This window comes from Glandiceps talaboti, chromosome 4 (assembly GCF_964340395.1).
Source record: "Glandiceps talaboti chromosome 4, keGlaTala1.1, whole genome shotgun sequence".
NCBI lineage: Eukaryota > Metazoa > Hemichordata > Enteropneusta > Spengelidae > Glandiceps > Glandiceps talaboti.
In genome coordinates, this window is record NC_135552.1 from 11500292 (window position 1) to 11524593 (window position 24302).

The 24302-nt window shown below is 35.6% G+C and overlaps 1 protein-coding gene across 1 annotated transcript in view; it reads left to right on the forward strand.

Moving 5' to 3' along the window:
* Window positions 1-6863: 6863 nt before the first annotated feature.
* Window positions 6864-24302, forward strand: part of LOC144434158 (polycystin-1-like protein 1) — a 92252-nt gene continuing 74813 nt past the window's right edge. The window contains exons 1-2 of the mRNA XM_078122612.1: window positions 6864-6942; window positions 22348-22474. Of these exons, the coding sequence (XP_077978738.1) occupies window positions 6864-6942; window positions 22348-22474 (206 nt within the window). The remainder of the gene's footprint in view (window positions 6943-22347; window positions 22475-24302) is intronic.

Consider the following 24302-nt stretch of genomic DNA (forward strand, 5'->3'; position numbering starts at 1 on the left):
CATTGAGAGAACTGTTCTAGTGTGCTCATTTTTGCTACTCTTAAATTATTTTTTTTCCTTGGTTAAAAAAATACCCATCGAAAATTCAATGACTGCAAGAAGTAATCAAGTTCATATTTATGAAATAACACAGTGGTCCATCTAATTTGACAAAAACTCGGAAACTGCTACGCTGCTTTTGATTGACTGACACGTGGTATTAACCACATGCATGGATCAAGTTGGTGAGAGTAAAATGTTCCCTTCCAAACAAACATGCTATATGTGTTGTCGTCCCTTCGTAGTGAACATATATACTAGTATTACATGCATATCCCTGTCTTCGTGAGATTTACTTTAGTGTTGCTCTCACAAAAATTGAAGAAGAGTTTATTCAGTAACAAGTGTCTAAAAATACAGCCAAACGTGTTCAATATGTAGAACAGTGTTATCCCATGACCGGATATATTTATTGTCATTTCTTCAAACTGATCTCCTGTACGTGAGTGAGTCACGAATCAAACTCAGCACTGTCGCACACAGAATCCTGTTGTAATTATAAAGTGCAAACAACACCATAACCATGTAAAAAAAACATCGCCATTTTAAACACGTTCTAAGGGAGCTTTCATTAATTACAAGGGGCGGGGAAATCACGCACAGTCTTTTGCATAAAATTTGAGACCCCCTCTTCTGGTTTCCCTAAGTTGCCCTCCCTCAATTTCGTTTCCCTAAAACACCCCCCCCCCCTTTACTCTTGTGACACTCGCCCCTTTCCTCGCATCAAAACTATAACAATTCATTCACTGCATGTTGTCAACCAGAGTGCTTTGACTGGTACGTCCTGATATTACGGTATATAAATGGCGGCAGTGGTAGAATGTGGCATCAGTGGGATTTGGCAATGGCGGTAGAGGTGGGATGCCAACATCACAAAATAATGCAAGCTAGATAATACAATGAGTGGAAGTAAAATGTGACCCTCCCCTAATCTAAAATATGGTCCTTCCCGAAAATACCGGTAGTTAAATTCGAAACACTATTGTCGACGTTTGCTCAACCCTCTCCCCTTCTTCCATCCGCCATCCCTTCATTCCCCATGTTTAAACGATGTATTAAAATTATGAGAGAAAGTATCAAGGTCCGTATGATGATCTTTGATGTGCTTTCACAAATATCTGGTGGTTCTTTATAGACATTTATAATTATATCAATACTGCCCTCTGGAGAGTAGGATCCGCATAATTCCTTTAAACTGATGAAATCGCGGTGTGTTGAACCATCGCATGTTTTATCTTTTCACAGTTAAACAAATGAAATGAAATATTCACTCTAGAGTAAGTTACAATCGTAATAAAATACCAAACTGATGACACATTATTTTACTGATCTGATACTCGCCCAGTGGACTTTCTCTTTCACCCAGTCTGTAGCAACCGCGACCGGGATTCAGAAAACTCGAGTATAGTATATTCTAGATCTGTGAACGAACTAAAGAAAGAAGAGTTGATTAAACGTATTATACAAACCTTACTGTTCTGAATGTTTAATTTAAGGCATGTTTTAGCTACAATTACAAACCTTAGACTAACGCGAAAAAGATGACCCTTCCCCTAGTCCATTGTGCTATTAAAAATGACCCTACATTACGACCCAAAAGTATGGTTTACAAATGCTGTCAGACATGGAAATTAAGGACACTATACACTAGCTCCAGGATCAATGGTTTACATTATTCAATCCCACTGCTGCCACCGCGTTCAAAGTTTAAAGGCATTTGTTTATTTGCCAACAACTACTACCACCACCACCACAGTAAATTTGTGTGAAGGCATTGTTGTGTTTGGATCTCATTTTCTAAAACACTGTATGGCCCTCCCCGAGAACCGATTTGTAAAATGTACAGGCGACCCCCTAATTCCCCAGCCCTCCACCTTGTACTAGTAATTACTGAAGGCTCCCTTAATAGAATTAAATTAATTTATTGGTATTCCATGACGAGATACATTTTTGTATCCCGACCTGGATAAATGTCATTTGAACGCTCAAGAGTACATAAGTACGATATAGCACATGTAGAAATTAAATAGTCCTGCTTACAGACGGTTCACGCGTTTCGCTCAACACCAGGACGACTTACTCCGTTTGCAAGCAGGACATAAATGTGGAAACATGTAATATGTATTCTACTCTAAAAGATCTACAAAAAAAACCAAGGGTCGGACATAGGTTGTTCATCGGTGTAATTTTTCAGTACACGCGTTTGAAAAGTATCTGTTGTCCCAATGATCTTCCATGCGTTATTCAACTAGGGGAAACTACATAACATATTTGATATAGTGAGAGCAATATTTGGTCTTGTATTTGCAATTTTAACCCTACCCTAGATATAATTCAGGACAACTTGTGTAAAGAGTTTTATAAGTCTTGGTATAACGGCTTACATAATGATATTAGAAGAGATAAAAATAAGCTAAGAATATACATAATTATCAAGTCGGTATTTGAACTAGAAAGTTAATCTTACTAAGGTTGAGAATCCCAATTGCCGCAGATTACTATACTTAAAAAATTTAGAGTTTCTGATTTTCATTTACAAATAGAGTTGGGTAGAAGGTATACGCCCAAAATTCCTGCGAACCAGACTTTTCAAGTCTTGTCCTACAGTTGTTGAAGATGAATATCATTTTCTTATTGATAGCCAACAACATTATAATGAGAGGGGTGTTAGTTTCTTCTATGTCGCTGAAATATGTTCATTTTTTCATACCTTAAATAGTAAAGAATTTTTTTTGTATATTGTTACATGTAGTTAAGATGATAAACTTCCACTTGCGAAATTCCTTTCTGAAACGTGTAAATCAAAACAAATCTTTCCAGTTGCTAATTTATGAGTCTTTGTATTTATTATACCATGCTTTCCATAACATGTAATAAGTAATTATAAAGTATTATTAATGATCCCGATCCTGATAAACCAATGGTACGAGTGGTACCTGTCATCAATTTAATTTAGGACAATGTGGAAAGTACATGGTATGATTTTATCCGAATTGAGATAATTATCCCGATTGGGATAGATAGTCATGACTGATATATTGGTAAAGAGCATCTGTAGCATTTGTGTTTGTTTGTTTGTTTGTTTGTGTGTATTTGTCTGCATAACAGAAAATCGCTGGGAGGAATTCCCAAGACAAAAATTTTTAAATAAAAATTAATAAAAAAAGGGAAAAAAAAAGAGTTGTAACTTAAAAGAAGAAGGTACGATAAGAACTAATCGGTGAAAGAGCTGGCTAGATGTCTTATGTCTTATTTTACCTTTATTTCCATCGTTTTATGTTATTTCTTTTGTTCCAGTGTGATCGCCGCCTGAAGGCGATATAACAAATGACATTGAACGATGGAAATAGAGGTAAATTAAGACATCTAGTCGCTTTCACCACATTTGATTTTAAGTTAATCAAATTCTATAACAACGTAAATAGTGATCAACAGGTTTTTGCACCAAAATTCCAATGTGTGTTCAAGTTTAAGAACATGTTCAGAATATATTCGGAAATTTCCACCTCGAGAAATTAGATAAACTACAGTCTAGCACCATTTGTTTCTTACAGTGATACCATGCTAACATGGTTTTCCTTCATTTACAAATGTAAAGGCACATGTCAGAGAAGGATTACAATTTTGTGAGAATTTTTTTTTGTAGAGCTGTAAAAAAGTCTACCCCGAACAAAAAATGGCACCATGCATTTACAACCCTTCATGGCTCCGCTGATACGAGAACATGTGATTGAATTATGGGCCTTTACGGTGAATAAATTAAATGCTGTCATTAGCCTGGGACATGTCAAAACTCATCAAAATAATCGTCGCCATAACTTTTGATGCTTTTGAATTGTAAAGTAGTAAATCCATGTGGTCTGATTTATGAATGGTGATGATGATGAAATACACGTAGGCCTACATACACCACGTAGGCCTACATACCACACTGTGGTTGATGAAAATATATGTAGTCCGAAGCACATTGTAACTCATATCCACATATTCCTTTTATATCAATTTCAGTGGTTTGTCTGAAAACGGAATTGATACCTAGTACCTGTAAATCATACATCTAGTTTACATACTTGTGTTCGCTTCAGTCGACACGTAGAAGCGTATATAATTATACGTGTGGTCAATCGCAAATTCTCTCTCACTTTTCAACAGTTTTTTACAATTTACCTACAATAACCAGGTAACTGTTAATAAGTTTCAGGACAAACCTTAAAAAGATACCTTAATATTCACGAATTCCGTGTTTAACTACAGCGCCCCTGAACTTATACTTCGTATAGAAAACATGCGCTTGTAAATTTTCCGATTGATTGATTAATTGATGCACGATGCAGTTTGCGTGCAGGGCGACACAAACTTTGCATCTCCACAAGATAATATATTTTGAGTATGTATTTTCGAGAACTATAGACAATACACACACGCAATTACATAGAATTGTACCGAACCATACTAATCTATTGATCACGGCAACCGCTCCTCTTGATAGAAAGTCGTTTTGCCTCCAGTATTTTTTGGTCATGTCAAAATAATAGAAAAGAAATGTCGTGCTAGACGGGTCGGGATGAGACATTGACTTGATGCCCTGCAAATCTGTCAGTTTTCTCCGTGGTTCTTACGAAATGGGGGTGGGGGAGGGGGTGGAGGGGAAGGGTTGATTTTTCTTCCTCAGCTTTTAAAGATGAATAAGAAAAGGCAATGTTACAATAAAAATCAAAGTCAAACAAAAATAGTTCATGGCCCCCTGAAATGTATACAAGAATTTTCGTAGCCCCTCCCGGCTGCACATATTTTAATGTGTACTAATTATATACCCATTCATCCCCAATTCAGAGATGTACAGTATGGTACACTACATTACACACTGTAAAGTAACAGTGGAAATCAACTTCAGCGTCCATACATAACATGCGGAGAGATTTCTTTTATAGAGGGTTTTGTCTTCCAATCTTGAGTTTGGACAGAAACAGCACCCCCATGATATCTAGTGGGGAGGGTGTAAGCACATTTTTGTAAATAATGACACGTAGGAAGCCATCAATCCATAGATATTATCGGAAGCCATAGAGTACTTGAAAATTGTCTCAATAATATTCACATTTTAACTTACACAGATAGTTTGGCAGACACATACATTTGCTTGGCTATTGACTGCCTCATAATTAAATGTATGGTAAATAGGTAAATGAAGTGACCAACGTAAACGACTGCTCTTGAGGTTTGAATCGAATATTCAAAAAAGTCGAGGGGGAGAGAGAGAGAGAGAGAGAGAGAGAGAGAGAGAGAGAGAGAGAGAGAGAGAGAGAGAGAGAGAGAGAGAGAGAGAGAGAGAGAGAGAGAGAGAGAGAGATACTCAATACTAAATATACGTTGCAGAAGTAATTGCGGCGAAGCCGAGAGAAACTTTTTACAATGTAATTTACTCGATAAACGACCGCTACTGAGGTTTAAATTGGTTCAAATCATGACAAAAATATTTCGCCCCCCCCTTTCAGATAATCAGAATGTTCATGCCCCCCCCCCATTTCTCCCCCCCCCCCCCGCTGCCGTAAATTCTGATCCCAGCCTTGATAATCCATCAATATAATGCCATGTATGAAAGTTTTAATATGTATTTAAAATGCCGTGTATGCTTATGACGTCAACTCAATATGTACATAAATACTATATATGTATATAATGTTATGTATATCCTATACATTAAATTGTATTACATGTGTATATGTAGGCCTAGCCTAAGCTTACATTGTTCTACTAAAAAGTAAGTGTATGTGGCGTATATTTTTACAAACTAGGGATGAAATCGCAGTAACATATGAAGAACTGCTTTCCATTTCATCGTCTCAATGTTCCTTTCCGTAGTGTTTGCAATCGTTTGTAGCTGAATTCACAAATAAATATATTTTGGAAGTGTTGTAAGATCGATTTCCCAGCCATCATCACGATCATACCGAGAGACACAAACTTTACATTGATTGTGATGTCGTCTAATACATTCATTTTATTAGTGATTTTTTTGTACCCTACGTACGTACATTCATTGTAGTATATGTAAGTGTACACTTTACGGACAACTTTACCACGAAAATGAAGACTTTTCACACCTTTTCCGAACGTGTGAAGCATCAACATCTAACGGTTTTTAATACTCCACTCCCGGGGCCGGGCCCCTACTGTATGCAGGTATGTACAAACAGTACATGAACATTTTCTTTACCGTGGACACCGGCTTGTATGTAAAAATCATTGAAGATTATGGCCGTGAATATTTGTTGATGTACCAGTCACTTCACAAACCAACGGCTTGCTTATCATGTTTAGTAGGGACTATGGTTTAGGCGATGCCAATTTGTAAGTACCTAATAACGGTGTGTTGTTGGTTGGTAATTTTGACACGGGAAGTCTGTTTATTGTCCAATAGTTGACACACCTCGACGATCTCATTGATCTTCCTCTATGCTAATACAGGTCGCGTCACCGTCTTCAAGTATTCATCCGCGAAACATTAAATTGCTTGTTTTGCAGCATACTCGTAATGCATTTTAACTGAAAGTGGTGTTTTGTGTTTAAAATATATTATTTCATTAATAAACATGATGCGAAAGTCACCAATTTTGGCGTACAAGGGTACTTTTGCTTAAAGAGAAAGTAAAATAGATCTAGCGGATCGACTTCAAGAAGTGACTGTGTAGGAGTAAAAAGTCACGTACATTGAAAAGTTGTTGGTACAGTTCAGATAGCATATTATGTCGTGTGTTGCAATGGAGTTAGAAATTACTACAGACGTGAATTTAATGAAATGGAACGGAGTATAGTTGATCAAGATGGGTCACGGGAAGACCGGACATGTTGCTCCGACTAGTTTTATCTTCTTCTTACTCTGGGTTACCTGCGTAGCACAAGGTAGGTCTCGAACGTCCCGATGCCAGTTCAGTGTGGCATTGAACTCACAACATGGAGTTTACGTCACTTAGCCCATCCATCCAGCGTAAACACAGAGACAAGACGGACAATGCTTTCCTAGAAATAGCGGTCAGTTTGCCTTCGAGTTGTATCGTTCCCAAGTTACCACGGTAATGGTAACGGGTGTAACTATCACAACGCAATAACAAGGCCGTACTGTCCTACTCACTATTTCACAAAGATCGTTAGATCTTGTACCGTTGTGGGTAATAGAGCCTAGAGGTTTACGTAGAGGTTGAACGTACGTACTAACTGCACACACATTGTGTGTGTGTGACCAGTGAAAGTGTGCGAGTTCGACGTTGAACCTCTTCGACTTTACAATTCCTGGCCGCCTTGTACTAAGTTGTAGCACATTTCTCCAAGTTAGCACTTGACTGTTTCAAACTTCATATATTAGTTTTTTGTTTTTCGGTAACAATGGGGTTACAAACACACTAAAAAAATGGTATTCAAAAGGTGGGAATGTTATAACGGTATTCAGAATTTAATTTCGTGGTTTTAATAGTATTTCTATTAGTCCTGCTTGCACACAGAGTCATTCGAATATTCATCTGTATTTTACTGGAAATGTCTATTCCAGGGTGGATGCAGCGAGGGCAACTATTCATGATTCAGGGTCTGAGCCTTCATTTTTGAAGATAATCCTTATTTTTTGGAAATATTACTAATATTTTATGGATGAATAGATTTATTAATATTATGAAATGGAAAAAACCTTAGCTGATATTTATATTATATTATATTATATTATATTATATTATATTATATTATATTATATTATATTATATTATATTATATATGATTAATAAATTATCATATATACACTGTTAGGACAATATATGTGGTACTTGGTCCCTTTTATTTATCTGTTCATTCGTCAGACACAAAAAGGAATACATTTGCAATCACTGGAAAAAAGAAAAGAAAATTCATACAATACTACAAAAAATGAAAGAGAAGACGAACGTTAAGTTGTATACAAAAGCTGAGTGACTAGGGACTGGCAAATAGCAAAAACAGAGTTAATCAGTGGCCAAGTCTGCATTTTAAGGTTTTATGTTGTTACTGGTCATTCTGATATACTTTGTAGATACATGTAGACTAGTTATTTACCAAATTGCATTGAAAATGTTTACTACATTGTATAATTCTAAAGTATTATTGTCCGGAGAATGTGGTTTTGTAGGGTGAGATAGGTAACTTGGTTCACTTCCACAATACTGTGCTGTGTCAGTGCTTGAAATTAGTAGTGTTCCAGAGTATATAGACTACTAAACATCATATCAGAATACCAAGTATATACGTAGTCTGTTAAACCAATAGGAAAAACAGAAAATTGTAGCTGAAACAGTTCAGTTTGGCTAAATCTGTCTACCAACTAGAAGGGTGGGTAGGTGGGGGTGGGGGTGGCGGTGGGGATGGGGGTGATGGGTAGTGTTGACTTCAAGTTCTTTATATTATGAAAGCAAAGTGAGTAATAAAGAGAAACATGAGGACAGGAGCTGTCTACATTCTGATAGCCTGTCTTGTCGCTGGATCTGCTGATTCCTCAGTTTATTTCACCATTTATAGACAGGCTAACATTCTTCGTCCCCATTCATAGTATCCATGGATTTGAATTGATGATAACTGAGTACCACCATCATGTAGTTGAATGAAAAGAAATTCTATAATTTCAGCAAACTTGATATTATTTTAGGTATTGAAAATTATATTAATTATTAATAAGTATTTGTTGGGCTACTTATCAGATAAGAACTCACTGTATATTACTCTTTGAAAGTCATATTGAGTTATGATGGAGGACAATTTCTTTTTTCTGTTTAGCGTTTTTATGACCTACCAGAATATGGTTTTTGTTACACCAACTCTAAAAAATGTAAATATTTTTATTGGACAGAGTTTTTTGTTGTTGAAATTTACCTCTTTGGTTAGGCATGTGTATTACTGTACATGACTCACAAGTGATATTTTTTCTGCATATTTTATAATGTAAAACAAAATTTGCAAAAAATATATCCAAATACAAGAGATAGAACACTGGATGCTGGCAGAAAGCCTGGGATGCAGTTGTATAGGAATAACTTTTGTTTTGTTATTGGAACAGATAAAACTGTTGTGTAAATGCTACATTAAAAATTTTTGTTGTTGAGATTTACAGGGTTTCCCTTGTACTATTGTACTAGCATACAATGTAGTTTTCTCTGAATTTATTTAAGCTGATTAAACGCTGAAACAACAATTTTGCCAGCTTAAAATTGGAATCACTTTCACTGGTAAATTCTGAATAACCATAGGTACTAATGGCTGATTTCAAATCAATGTATATACTCCCAAGAATAATGTTGCAATAGGTACACTCTCCACCACCAAAAAAATAGAACCAAAATGTGAAAAATTGTCCTCGCTGATCTTCGACTCAAAGTGACAAGGCCCCTTAGGTCACTCATATTTTCCTTGGCTAAGAATAGAGAAAATATTGGGAATAATACCTAATTGTACAAAAAATACAGATGTTATTGTTTGAAAGAATACTTGTCCGAAGATGATTTAATCTGGCACTAATGACATTGATATCAATATTTTGTTGGGGGGAAAAAAGTATAAAATTATTGAAATACTTTGTTTCTTTTCTTTTTTTGTAATATGGTTTATTGTCCATATGGGCAAAGTGAAAAATATAGTTCTGTTGTACACATACTTGTAGCCATCGAGAGAAGTAGATTACATCATTGACTTTAGATGTTCTCAGTTCCATATTAAATATATACATAGTGATGTTTCAAATGTTGTAAGTGGTACAGTTCACTTCAAAATATCTGATTTAGTTTCTGTTAACTACATGTATGGGATGTGTTGAGCATTGTTGAGTTTGTTCTTTTTCTCCTGAAATAAAGTTTAATCATAAATAATTTATTTTAAAAAAATGTTTAAAAAAAAGAAAATGAATTGTTAAAAGTCCTACAAAAACATGAGAAGTCAGTACACTTTAGAGGAGAGATATTTATAAGTTGTTTAGAAAGCTTGACACTTTAGAAGGGAGTTGTTTAAACTTTGACTGTTGTTTTGAAAATATGGGAAACTAGTTCACTTTAGGTGGGACTAATTGAAAGCTGAGACGCAAACAGTACTCTTTCAAAGGGAGTTGTTTATAGTCATAAAATTATTGGAACTGCACTTAGCAGGAATGGCTGTCAATTTTTTTTTCTTAGCATGAAGTGTCATACTTTGCCCTACATATTTTTATGACAGTATTTATATGTACATGTATATGGTCAGTTGTCTTGACGTTCTCAAATGTGCCACGATTAATGGATCACAAGATTTGATGAGTGTATCTAAGTTATCCTATCGTATATATATGTTGTTAATGACCTGAACATGCATAGCTTCAAGTGAATCAAAGCAGAGAGGAGCTGAAGTGAAACTGCTATGTTATAATGTATTGTCAATTTGTGATTGACTTCAGTAACCCCCCCCCCCCCCCCCCCCCCCCAAGATAGCTGATGATGAATGAATAGCTAGACCATTTCTGAAATTTTCAGTACATTTACATCTGTTGATGGTAAATGGGGTGTGGTGTGGTGGGGATATTAAGGGAGTCACTGTATTATAGGATACAACGATCTTCTACCAACTGTATCTCTTATAGCCTGTCTCAAGCTGTGCTAAAACTACCAACCAGCAGCAAGATTCTCTATTGATCCCAGTGTAATCTTTCACTTTTTAGTCCCCGCCGGACAAAGTCTGGGACGGGGACTTATGGATTGGGTTCCATCCATCCGTCCATCCGTCCATCCGGAGCCGTTTTCTTGGCGATGCCTTGACTGATTTTTTTCAAACTTGGTACAGGGGCAACATACTATGGCATACATATGCATGTCAATTTGTTTCATGATACGATCCAATATGGCTGCCTGGCAGCCATTTTGTTTGTGAATTTTCCCTGTCCAAAGCTATAACTCAGACATGCTTGAACAGATCTCATTCAAAGTTGGTATTAGGACAGTGTTCTATGACATACATGTGCATATTCATTGTTGTCGTGATACGATCCAATATGGCTGCCTGGCAACCATTTTGTTGGCGCAGTTTTCATGTTCCTTAAAACCCAATCATAGCGGGGACTATGTCATTCTCAATGACTTGATGATGTTTAATTAGTGTACATTTCCCCAGTGGAGTTTTAAGTATAGTCTTGAGGATATCAACACTGGGATATCTCATCTGGTATAATAAACAAAGTTGCAATGTTGTATTGTATGCTATTTGCTAATTTAGTATCAAATGTTGTAGTTGTTTGTTAAGAATCTGAGTGAAGTGAGTTAGTGTATGTGTGTCGTATGATCTGTGGAGTGACAAGCCAGCCTTGGTCTTATCAACAATTTGTTTACAATTAAACATCATTGAGTGAAAGATTACACTGTGACCAATCGAGAAACTTGCTGAAAGTAGTTAGTTTTAGCACAGCTTGGCTAAAGGATACAGTTGGTAGAAGATCGTTGTACCAGAAATCATTTGTCTTGAGATCATATTCAGTCAGATCATATAAAAGATAAAAAAAAAAAAAATATAGTGTATAGTATGCTCAGAGAGCAAGTTGCAGAATCTGTCTTTGGTATTATCACTTGAATTCAACTGTAATCCTTGCATAATTTGCTCTTCGAAATAACCTTTGCCTTTGCCCAGTCAATTATATCAAAGTAATGGACTGCAGAGAGTGAAGACAAACTATTGCAGGTCCTCATTACAATGATAAAACAATGATTTAGTGAATGTAAGAGTGCAGCACTGCACGTAGGTAGTGTCATAAAGTATGTGAAGTGTAGTATGTAGACGAGAATATGTCTCATAATCATAAAACAATTCTCATCTGTTGCTGATCAAGTAAAATTATAAGTGACAGTTGGGAAGTGTTACAGCTGCTGTCCCCATATATTTTCGTTACTGAACATATGAGATATCTTGGATCTTTTGTAAGTTGGAGCTAATGTTTGCATTTTGAAAGTATTTCCCTGTCTTGGGTTGTTACCAACCTAACAAATCTTTTGTTCCCTCGTCAAGTGTACCTTGCGTAAGTGGTACCTCTGTTTAAATTTTGGGCATATGGTCCCGTAATTTTCCTTTGCATGTTAAAACATTCAACATATGCTGCACATATGAGCAGCCATTATTACCATCTGAAGGTACTGACAAGTCTTCGGTAAAGATCATGAATTAAGATAATGCATAATTGTTTAAAATTTTGTGATCTTTGCAGTCACTTCTGTGTGCAAATATTCATGTTTTTATAAATTTGTATTTTTAAAATGGAAATACTTGTCGGTATCGTGAAACATAGAAAATACACATGCATTTACAGCGCGTTCAGATGTTCCAAGAAAGTCCTGGGATGTCTTGGAATTTCAGTTGACTCCTGACAAGTCCTCAAAAAAAATGTGATCGTTATATAGACTCCTAGAAAATCATTTGACTGAATGATTGATGTTTACTTTTGTGAAGTGTTGATTAGAAAGGTGGGAAATATACTAAAAAAAGCAGGTACGTTGACAAATGAAATGTGTTTCGCTGGTCTGCACTCCTTGAAAATGACCCAAGTTGATCTGAATATTCCTGGAAAATGGATGAAAAACTCGTGGAATTCCTGGAATTTTATTAGACTTAAGTGTATGAGTCTCGATTTACTTTGAATCAGAGATCACTAGAACTTTCCATATAATTAATCTCAAAACCTTGCAAGAATTAGTTACTAGTTTGCATCATGTTACATGTACAGTTCTTATTCCCTACAAGAACAGCTGCACAGTGATAGATTGTAAAACAGATCAATTAATAATTCATCATTTCCCTTCTAGAGAGAGAGAGAGAGAGAGATGTTGAAATCATGTCTCGTGACCTGTGACCCACGAATGAATGTATGCCTTAGAAAGTTTGTCAGCTTGATCGAGAAAATCACAAAATGGAGTCTTGTTTTCAAGTCTCTTTCAAGTCTCTTTATAATTTTCCTCGCCCAAAGTAAATAAATTTGTAAGATTCAGTTGTCATTTTGATGGAAACCTGTCTCGGGTTTGTATTTCAAAAAGTGGGTAGAACTAGCAACAACCCAATAAAGGTGCAGTGGACAGTGAAATTGTGTAGCTTTGTAGCTAGACAATCGAAGAAGTTGCATTGAATTGTTCAGTTTTGCATGACTTAAATCACTTGCCTGTGGACATTTCTACCAATGGGCTCAATCTTATTGTCAAATGAGTGCATTTTACTTGCTCTGTTGTTTGATGTTCCCCCTTTTAAGAGATTACCATTAAAAGACAGTTGTTGTAGGCAGTAATTGTTACTGAAATTTGGAAAATTTCATGAGTTTTTGAATTAAGTAGTGTCATAGTTATTCTGCATTCATGTTTACCTGTATATGAATAGTCAGTGAAAATGTCAAGTGGTGGACAGATTCATCATATTTTTACTATTGGAGGTCTGTCCTTTGCTTAGAGTGATACCTATTGTTTCCATGCAGATCTGGCCACATAACAGCCAAAAAGAGACTCAATTACGAAAGAAAAACTTTTGAAAAGGCAACAAGTACAATGGCCGAAATGACGTTTAATTCTTTTCAGGGGGTCTTAAAAATTCATGAGTTCCTATTGATAGCGTGTGGTTTCTTACATTGAGACTCTGGGTTGAAGGAATGTCTAATATATTAATTGTCTAAAGGACTTGGCGTGCTGTAGTCAGCATGTTAGGTTTTATAAATGTAACCAAGTAAATCTGACAGTTGGTGTGAGTTCATTTAAGTATGGGTGATAATGCGACATGTATATATACAAATGTGTATAGTTACGTATTCAATAGAGCCAAATATAAAACCAGTTGTATGTGCAGCTGTAAACTGAACTTACCACTAAACATAAACTTAAGTTTTAGTACTTTTGATGGTGTAGGAATCACTTCCTAACAAAGTTTGGAAATATAAAACTTGCTATGTACAATGTATAATTGTTGTTGGTTGTGTAAACTTGGGAACTTAGGTAAATTTTACTATACTAAACAAAAACAAAAAACACAAAGATTCTACTGTGTTCTGGAGACTGAAGTGTTTTTACACTTTCCTTTCTTTCTTTCGCTGTGTCTACGTTGTTGAAAGCACATGCATATGAACTGAATTGTCCCAAGTAGGAAGAGAACATAACCCTTCCACTTCACTTGTCTACTCTTCTAATATTTTTTGACATGAGGTAGCACAATTGAAAGGGTTTTGACGAACTTCCTGTCGTGTTAGCAGAATGTATACTAGTAGTGCTAGACTGTTGACAGTCGTTCGTGCCTTTTTTGCTACGTTTTATCTAAAACTAAAGTCGTTGCCTCGCTCCGATCTGAAGCAATACTACTCTAATCGTGTACTGATAGCGATGGCCGTAGGCCCGAGTTGCTTGGGCCAACCTATGATAAAACGTAGCAAAAAAGGCACAAACGACTGTCAACAGTCTAATGTAGTGCATACATATATTAATTTCGTTAGCGTTGATTTAATACTGCAAATTCTATGTGATTGTCTTACACACTTTTAGCAGTCTGTATTGTGTCCATGTACTAAGAGATGTCACCACGTTATGTCTTGTCACTTTAGCTCAGGGCCAGTCTTTACAAATAAAACCAACCCCAAGTATGATTGATTCACATGACAAGCGTCCACTGAAAGCTGTGTTCACATCGGTACACCCCTGTACAGCTCTCACTGTCTCAGTACCTTTGAAGACACTCCCCTCCGGTAATGCTAAAGTAATAATTGTTTGTTTCTTGACTGACTAGTAGTCTTGGCCACACTTTACAATGTATATACAGTTGTGTTTATGGGCAGTCATACTCTGATTTAGGGGGTATGCCTGCAGCCTGCCCACTGGCTTTCTGTTTCAATCCTGAAAAGAAATGATTGAAACAACACAACAAAAACCAACACAATGTATAGCAGTTTGTTACATAAATATCTTGTATGGCACAGGGTGCAATCTCTGCCCGTCTGCCATTTCTTTTGTGCCCACATTGTAAACTGCAGTATTTGATCTCAGGTTTGAAAGTGCTAATATGTTGCCAAAGCCATGGCCAGAATGACATGATGACAACATCTCCAAACCAGGACCACTATTGCATTGTGTTATTGCCATTATATTTAGAACACACATTTCATATGGGAATTTGAAATTATTTTGAAAGCCTCATTTTTATTCATGAACTTTTTATGGGACTTTATTTGAATTTAAATGTTTTCGTGGTTTTGTGAGCAAACTCCAGACAAACAGTTGACAGTTATTATTCATCTGGTAATTTAATTATGCAAAGCCTTTTAGAAGCCAATTAGAACATTCACAGCTTACTTAGTAACAATATGTTTCTAAATCCTTTCTGAATCCTCTCTGTGGCCTTTATATGTACTGAGAGTGTTAATACTGTTCATTCAAGGTCGGCTGTTATTTCTAAACTTGTAGGGGAGTATTTCATTCTCAGGCGTTTGTTCACAACATCCCACTATTGTTTCCAAGTCACTGCATTATGAGAATGTTGTATTAATACGGTTGCTACTTTCAAACATTGAGTCATTACTAGACAAATGGTAATTTCAACTAATGCTACATCTAGACACTCATTGAAGAGTTATAGCAAAAGTAGAACAATTAGAATTGAGATATGAGGTTTAGATAATGTAATATGTTTGAAGAGAACTTAGTTACAGAAGTACACTATGTCTAAGAAACTAAGTCTGATTCTCAACATTGGAGTAATTAACATTTTACATTTGTATCTTTACAAATTCTATACGAGTTACATGTACCCGTGTGACTGTCATAGCATTTACTGTTGCACCCATGAAAATAACAGTATGCTACTGCCAGTATTGCACCTTAGGAGCTTGGAGTGCCCGCAGCACATCATGTACATTCAACTACTGTGCCTTAGTTGTAGCCTTGAATAGAATGAACTTTTTACCTTCTTTGGTAACACCATTCTGAAGTTAATCTTTGCTTAGAGTGTATGGAAATAACTGATTTTTTTTTACGGGAGACTTGTGTATGTGAACTCATTTACATGTAACTTGTGTTGTTTTCAGTATGAGTATAGAAGTGCCTATGATTTGTGACAGGTGTTTTGGAAGCAGCAAGTGTGTCCATGTCAAACTCATAACAACAAATAATTGAGGCCATTAGGCTATTGAACTGTGGTTCTGTGTGTATATATATATATATATATATATATATATATATATATATATATATATATATATATATATATATATATATATATATATATATATATATACATTGTATATATATATATATCAGTAATATTGAAACTATTTCTTAAAACCTGTCACAGATAACTAAAGTTACATGTGCATCTAATGTACATGTGGTTATGTTTTATATAAAGCTGCCATAGCTGTAACAGGGGTATTGATGTGATTAGACAACCAATAATCTATTCACTGAAAATTGTTGAAATACCAATAATTAGACATTGTACATGTTAATTTGAGGTTAGGAGTATCCACAATTAGAGATTGAAATTGTGATCACAATGGGTCACTTATTTTTGGGTGCGGACCTGAAAATCAATTTTGATTGAATTTACTGTATCATACATGTATTGCACGTTCATATAGACCTTACTACATGTAGAAGTGGACAGATGTCTAAAAACAGGTGATTCAATACTGTTCAGGGTATACACATTTTATTGTACAATATTACCAGTAAGTTGTCATATCTAACAAAACAGTTTCAAAAAAACATTCCATAAAAGACTTAAAACAGAAGTAATACGTATAGCAATCTTCATTTGGTCTACTGCCACCTCATAGATGTGTTAGTCTAGATCAGTTTATAGACCGTGACGTCTACATATGTGCCTGGCACTACTGGCCATTTTGAGCCCAGATTTTGTACTCAAATATCTGTTTCATTGGTGACGGGATTTCTTTGTGTCCCAGATTTTGTGCCTGTAGTTGTACCAGTGTACAAAGAATGTCTTGCACATGTCACAAAGTTCAACCAAGACAATCTAAGTAAAAGTAACCCAGCCCACATTCCTCCTTTAAAAGATTGTTAAAGTGATCCATTTGGTGCAAACAGTCAAGGAGGTATAGGTATAATGGTAAGAGAAGTTTATCTGTGCTGTTAAATTTAATTTACTCTGTCCATGCTCTCAATGTGTAATTTAGGGTTGATAAAGCCTACCCGCCCAGTGTCTGAAAGTTATTATCACGAAGTTATAGTTCGATAACAAAAAGAATGAAGTACTGAGTGTGAAGACACACGTCAGCGTTTGTGTAATATAAGACGAAGAACCCCTAATACAGTTCACTGGTTGCCTACAATTTCCATTTCTGACTTACAACAGCTGACTTTTCAGCATTGTGATTCATTTGTAGACAGACTGTCTCCTAGCTGTGCGAACAAGTCGAAGGACCTGCATACATGTATGTGTGTTTTTGTTACATGATTCTACTAGTTTCTAGGTGTTGATATAAACAGCACTATGATGTTGAATGTTAGGTTTTCTGTATCTTTAGGTGTTGACACAACTGTGTGTAGAGCTACAATGTTGAAAGTTGATTCTTTATGTGCTGGGATCAGGAAAGGAACTCTTGGTCTCTATAAAATCTAGGTATGTTGTCCAGTGTGCAGCATCTCTAGTTTTTGCATATTTAATAGCTAATTTGCATAATATAAAATCAGGTGAACTGCCTCTGAAATGGTGATGTTAAATGTACATTGTAATAAACATTGTAAAAGTGGACCTAAAAAGTCTGTCAATTGTGCTCAATATGTGCAGTTTTTGCATATTTAAAAGCTAATTTGCATAATAGAAATAGTTGAACTGCAGCTGAAGTGTTCAAGTTACATCATACATCATAATATACCTTGTAAAAGTGGATCTAAAAAGTCTCAGTCAATGGCATGTATAGTTTTTGCATATTTAAGAACTAATTTGCATAATAGAAATCAGTTGAACAGCAGCTGAAATGTTGATATTACACAGTATGTCATAATAGACATTGTAAAAGGGGACTTAAAAAAAACAGGACAGTGACATTTGTATCTTGATCTTATAAATTGAAATATTAATAGATTTAGTAAGGTCAAAGGTTGTGTTATGTTGTTTGGTCGTTTCATTATCTTTTGAAGTGCACATGATGCTTTGGTTAGATCAGTGTATATTTTATTCATTTCATATGTGGGGTTGAGACATACAAGAGTCTAAAGAACATCTTGCTAACATACTTATCTGACATAAGAAAGAATGACCATCTGCCTTAAATGAGTATGGTTGACTATAGGTTGAATGTACATGTACTTCATTCACTTTGTAGTGAGGCGGTCAGCAAATCCATGACTGGGGACCCTAATATGACTTACCGATAGTATCAGTTACATGTGGAGTAAAATTCAGGAAATCCAGGAGCTGGTATGACTGCATCAGTTGCTAAAATTCATAAAATCCAGGAAGTACATGTGACTTTGCATCATTTTAATAGTACACTGTAAAATGTAGAAAATCCTGGAGTTGGTATGATGTATTGCATTCAGTTACGTGAAATTCATCTAATCCAGGAGCTGATAAATCTAATTTCTAAGTGCATCAGTTTTGATAAAATTCGTCAAATTACGGAACTAATGATTTTGCTTCAGTTCAGTAAAATCATCAAATCCAGGAGCTAAAAATCTAAATAAATCAGTTTTGGAAAAATTCACCAAATCCAGGAACTGATGTGACTTGTATCAGTTTAATAGTATAATTTGTTCAATCCTGGGACTTTGCATCAGTTCGCAATATGTTACAAATTCCAAGATTGGGAGAACAATGGTTGAGATACTGGTACAAACAGATATCTCATGTTAGAGGAAACCAATTTACACATTCCTAGTAGTAATTCAGCACAATATTATGAGACTAGTATAGTGTAATCATTGTAGGTATTCTACCTTCAGGTTAGACTGAGTTCACAGTACCGACAATGCAGTATTCATGCATACTATCAGTTTCACCTAAAAGTGACCAGCCTTTATAACAATCTGTTGTCTGCTTCAACATAGCAAAACGGTGTCAAACAGTCCCTAGTTGGTTGCAACTTCCAAGTGTTCAGCTTGACTGCAAATGAATATTCTGTCTGGGTGCTTATGTTGTCCATGGCGGGTAGTGCTGGTATATATATGTACATGTGGCGCTGCAGTAGTTTAGCTGGCTACGGACACACCTACAGTATGTTTAGAGTATTCTAGATCAGTTATTTTTGTAAGGAAATGTCCAAGATCATGCACCTGTAAACCTAGGATGTTTGATTATGATTTATACTTTGATGCATACATATGTGTATATAATTATAAAATAACTTGTTGAGATAAAGTGTACTCTGTCTAATAAAGTGATAGATAGCTGACATTTCAGGATTAAACCTTCAATGAGCTAAAGCCTTCCACTCTTGACAATGTAGGAAATATGTATATGTATCATTGAAAGTTGTAAAGCAGTTAGACAATGGGCAACATTGAGATGACATTCTCTAGGTTTGTGATTTTGTGTTTTCTGAAATACCGTAAATGTTATTTTCATGCTTGGCGAGAATGAAAGCAGAAATGGTCCAAACCATGAAGCCCTTTAATTAAAAGCAAGTGATGTGACAGAATTTGTGCCTATTGTACCAGATTAAAATGGGTAGTGTTAGTAGTAGTAGTCTGGATGCCAACATGGTTTCTAACTAAAGCATGTCTAGTCAAAGTCCCTCAGTCAGCACAAAAAGTTGTTCATCCAATCAGTGAACCCCAACTGTTACAGTGACTGTAAATGGTGTATACGTAGCATCTTGAGCTGACAAATATACCATTTGTAAATGCCCCAATAAACACTAACTATATGAGTAAGAATTTTGTGATTAATTAACAAAGATATTATGTTAATGACTGTGTAGGTGGCTGTGGATGAATATTACATTGCATCTCATGCATCTCAGGACTTCTAGAGTAACGACTTTGACTATACCATGAGTGGAGGTGTAAATGGTAACGATTCTGTATAGGAACTAGACTATAGTAGTAGTGACAAATGTGAAAAGTGGGAAGGGTGAAAAAGTGGAAGGGTTATACAATGATGCTTTATGTTCATGTAATCTTCATGGATTTTGTAAATAGTACATGTACATGGGATGTGCAGGATAAGAAATATTGTAGAAAAGTGGAGGAAATTATTTGAATTTAGAACATCGTCTGAAAACCACAGACTTTTTTACTGAGCTGTCCAGGATGCACTGCACACATTGGAAAAAACATACCTCTGTGATACTGATATCTGTGATATTGGAATAAGGTTATTTAAATTGAAAATAGCAAGGCACATGCCCGTGAACATATGGTTGTCATTCGTTTGACCTGAAGTCAGTGAGTCTTTAGAGGTTTTCACATCAAATTGTGAGATGTGTTTGTAATGGTATATCATAAATTATAGTAAAGTGTGCTAGTTTGTGTCATTATTAGATGTTCATGATTAAACCAGTCAGTAAAATCATCACCACCTGGGAAATGAATTGTGACAGACGAGTGTTCAAGACACGTTCTTGTGTCTCAACTCCGTGCTGTTGTAATACAATGTGAGTTGTGCATGTGCATTGCCATCCATATGTCATGCACCGAGTTGAATTATGGTGTGAAAGGGAGTAGTTTGACTAGAGTAGCCCGTAGATTTGCTGTAAATCACTTGCAGCAAGTGGGTGGTTGGCAATGAATGATGAAGTTAAAAAGAGGTGGAAAAGTAGAGAATGTATTAAGAGAAGGATTTAAGTAGAGAGTGAGAAAAGACTGAGGACATGATGGAAAGTAAACACTACGTCAGAAGGATCAATTTTATATTTTAAGTACTTTATTGTGTTCAGGAAAACTCAACAAGTTCATTTTGTGTTTTTGTGTTACTCTTAGGTCAAAGGTCACTTAGAAAATCAGCAGGTTTGAAATTAAATACTCACATAAGGATAAATAAAAGTGAATTTTAGATGTGCAGAATTCAAAACCTGTGCAATACAATACCGTAAGGCAAAAGTATACTCTTAATGTTGTGTACTGGTATACATATACACATGTATAGCTCGTAGTACATTTGGAACACGTCATATTTATGGAAGCCATAGTGACATCAAAGACTTTACCTTTCCATTTACCAGCCTTGTACTTGAACTTGGTCTTGTGTCACTGGGATATTGATCTATCGTAAAATATTCTAAGACTTTGTTTCCTTCAGTGTGCAGTGTTTCAAAAGTTTTATGCCTTCAATCGCCCAACATGTCAAATATACATCGTGTATGCATGTTGCATTTGTACAGGGAGGTGTTTGGTTTATAATGGTTTTCATTAGCACTGCTGAACTGATAGGCTCAGTAGTGTATAAGCTAGGCATGGTGCAGTGTCTGTCCATCTGTGTGTATATGTAGAAAGAAATGCATAAGGAACTAATAAACCAGTCTGTATATATAGCTGTTAAATCCGACGTTTCGAATAAATATTCTTTTTCAAAGGAAAAATTGGCGAGACATAGAAATGCCAGGTGAAAACCCGAACATTTCTAAATATAATGGAACAAAACCGCGTGTGATATAAATAAACGGTTATAGGTGGGATAAGTTCTTAAATTCGCACGCACCTAATAGAACCCAATAGAATACGCCTGAAATTTAAAAAAATACCCAATAATCATGATAATTGGATTGTGTGTATATGTACATGTATATATATGTGTACATGTGTGTGTGTGTGGACGACATATATGTCAACTCAAAAAACGCTGGACCAATTGCCTTGGTATTTGATGGGGACATTACTTGTGGTATCTACTTGGGAAATTGGTCAAAGGAAAATGATCGCATCATACATGTAGGTCTACATTTGGGTCAAAAAATGTGGTTTTGGTAAATAAAACCCTCCAAAACCACTGGGTGGAATGGCCTGAAATTTGGTGAAGATGTTGATAAGAGTGTGTGCAAAAAGGATTGGTCATGACATCATGATCCCATTGGTGATATGCAAATGAGGAATAAAAATGTGACTCTTTGGGAAAAAATATTTACTTCAAAAGAAATGTGACTGATAGGGCTGAAATTTCCTAGGGATGTTTCTTGTGGTCAATTTGTGGTATTGTACATGTAGCCAGGGGAACTAATGGAATATTGATTTGCCAGATCTGAAGGAAAATTTACATATAGAAGAGTTCATAGACTTTTTTTAGCAATGATTAATATTCATTGAATACATGAATGAAAGTGCATGAAATATATGTTATTTAATTTATCCCTCTTCTTTTCACTTATTTCAGAGCAATGGTATCAAGGATGTTTCTATGACAAACCTGATATACAACCAGTTCTTCCTTTCCCAAGAAGTGATGGAGATGATTCAGAGGTGACAGCTGTAACTTGTTCTCGCTACTGCTTCCTAGAAGGGTAAGTTACATTCATTATACTTTGAATCAGTAATATTCTAATTTCAGGTGTGATATAAAGAAAAAGTTCAGTCAGACCTATTTCTGCCTTTAGTACACTTGTATTGATTACTGCTATCAACTTAAAGGAAAAGTCCAGTCAGACATATTTCTGCCTTTAGTACACTTGTATTGATTACTGCTATCAATTTAAAGAAAAAGTCCAGTCAGACTTATTTCTACCTTTAGTACACTTGTATTGATTACTGCTATAAACTTGAAGGAAAAATCCAGTCAGACATATTGTTGTCTATTAGTATTGGTTAGTACTAACAACTTGCATATGATTTTGGGTGATAAAATAGCATCTTGATAAATTTATTCAATTTTGAAGTCTTGTGAAGAAGCCCTACTGCACTTGACGTGTTTTGAGCCATTTTGGACATTTCCTGCAAGGGCTCATGGGAAATGTTTAGTGATGACATCACATTTTAATATCACAATCTCTTTTTCTTGACATCAAGACAAAGAGACAGTCAGTGGTAAATGTTGTGTCAGCACCAAAAACCCTCGCAGGAAAAAGCTGAATGCATGGGTTTGCTTGAACATATGTATTAAGCTATACAGATTGCAAACTTTTGAAATTAAATATTTGATTCTTTAATAAAGTCTGTCTATTGGACAGTAATAATTTCTACATGTTTACACTCATAGTGACAAATCCCATATTGGTTAGTATTTCGCACCATGCATGATTGAACAGTATACTTGTGTCATAGGCCTTGGCAGGCAATCTCAAGAACACCGAGACATTGAGTTATTACCCTAGAAACCCACAGACATAATACAGTCACGTGAGTTGTTAAGTGTGTGTGGTGAACTGATGGCAAGTTCAATCAATCTTGGTGGTCTGGTGTCTCACAGTTTGGGGTAGTTTCTTGAGCAATGAGTCTAGAAAGTTGCTTGTTCATGTTATTGCCGCAGCAGTCGATCTACAGGGATGTAAGTGTGATTATGAAATTGGATACAATGCAAACAGTGGGTACTACTTGCTTTCCACACTGTTTGCATTGTATTGAGTTGTGTAAATTGGCTCCTACTGCTGTGTATTATTTTCATCTCTCTATATTTGTTATAGTAGACATGGTTTTAGACACGTAAATCACACCCTAGTTTAGCAAAGTGTACACACGCTATTTACATACAATATTCAACACATTTTAGCAAAGACAGAATGGCCCATTTGGATACTAGTATATTCTTTGCATTTTCAGTTAACAACTTCAATATGTAGAGTATTTTCATGAACAATAGTAATAAAAGATAATTAATTTGGGATATTGTTATGACTTGGACAAATCTTCAATGCAACTCTTTAGAATTATCATTTACTACTCTGCTAATGATCTTGTGTTTTGCTAGAGAATGGCTGATGATAGTGACAGTGTTGGCATTCCATATGATATGTCCCATAAAATTTGAGTGGATTATGCATGTAAAGTAACTAATTTGCATATTATTTAGAATAACTAATTTGCATATCATAGAACAATGTAGATTCTCACATAAAGCATTATGATATTGTCATGTGAATAAACAAATACCAGCTTGACATGTTTTCATCAGTTATCAAAGAAATTCTTCAAAAAATTTATCTTTGTGAAAGAATTCAATGCTTATTGAACATGATTTGGCGTTTTGATGTATGAATATATTAACCCCCCACCTACCCACAAATGTATCCCATCCTCAAGTACCCATCCTCATGGACCCATTTCAATCAAAATTCATGCAAAAATATATATTGATATCCCGAGGGAATAATCGCTTTGAACAAGAATTTGCCATTA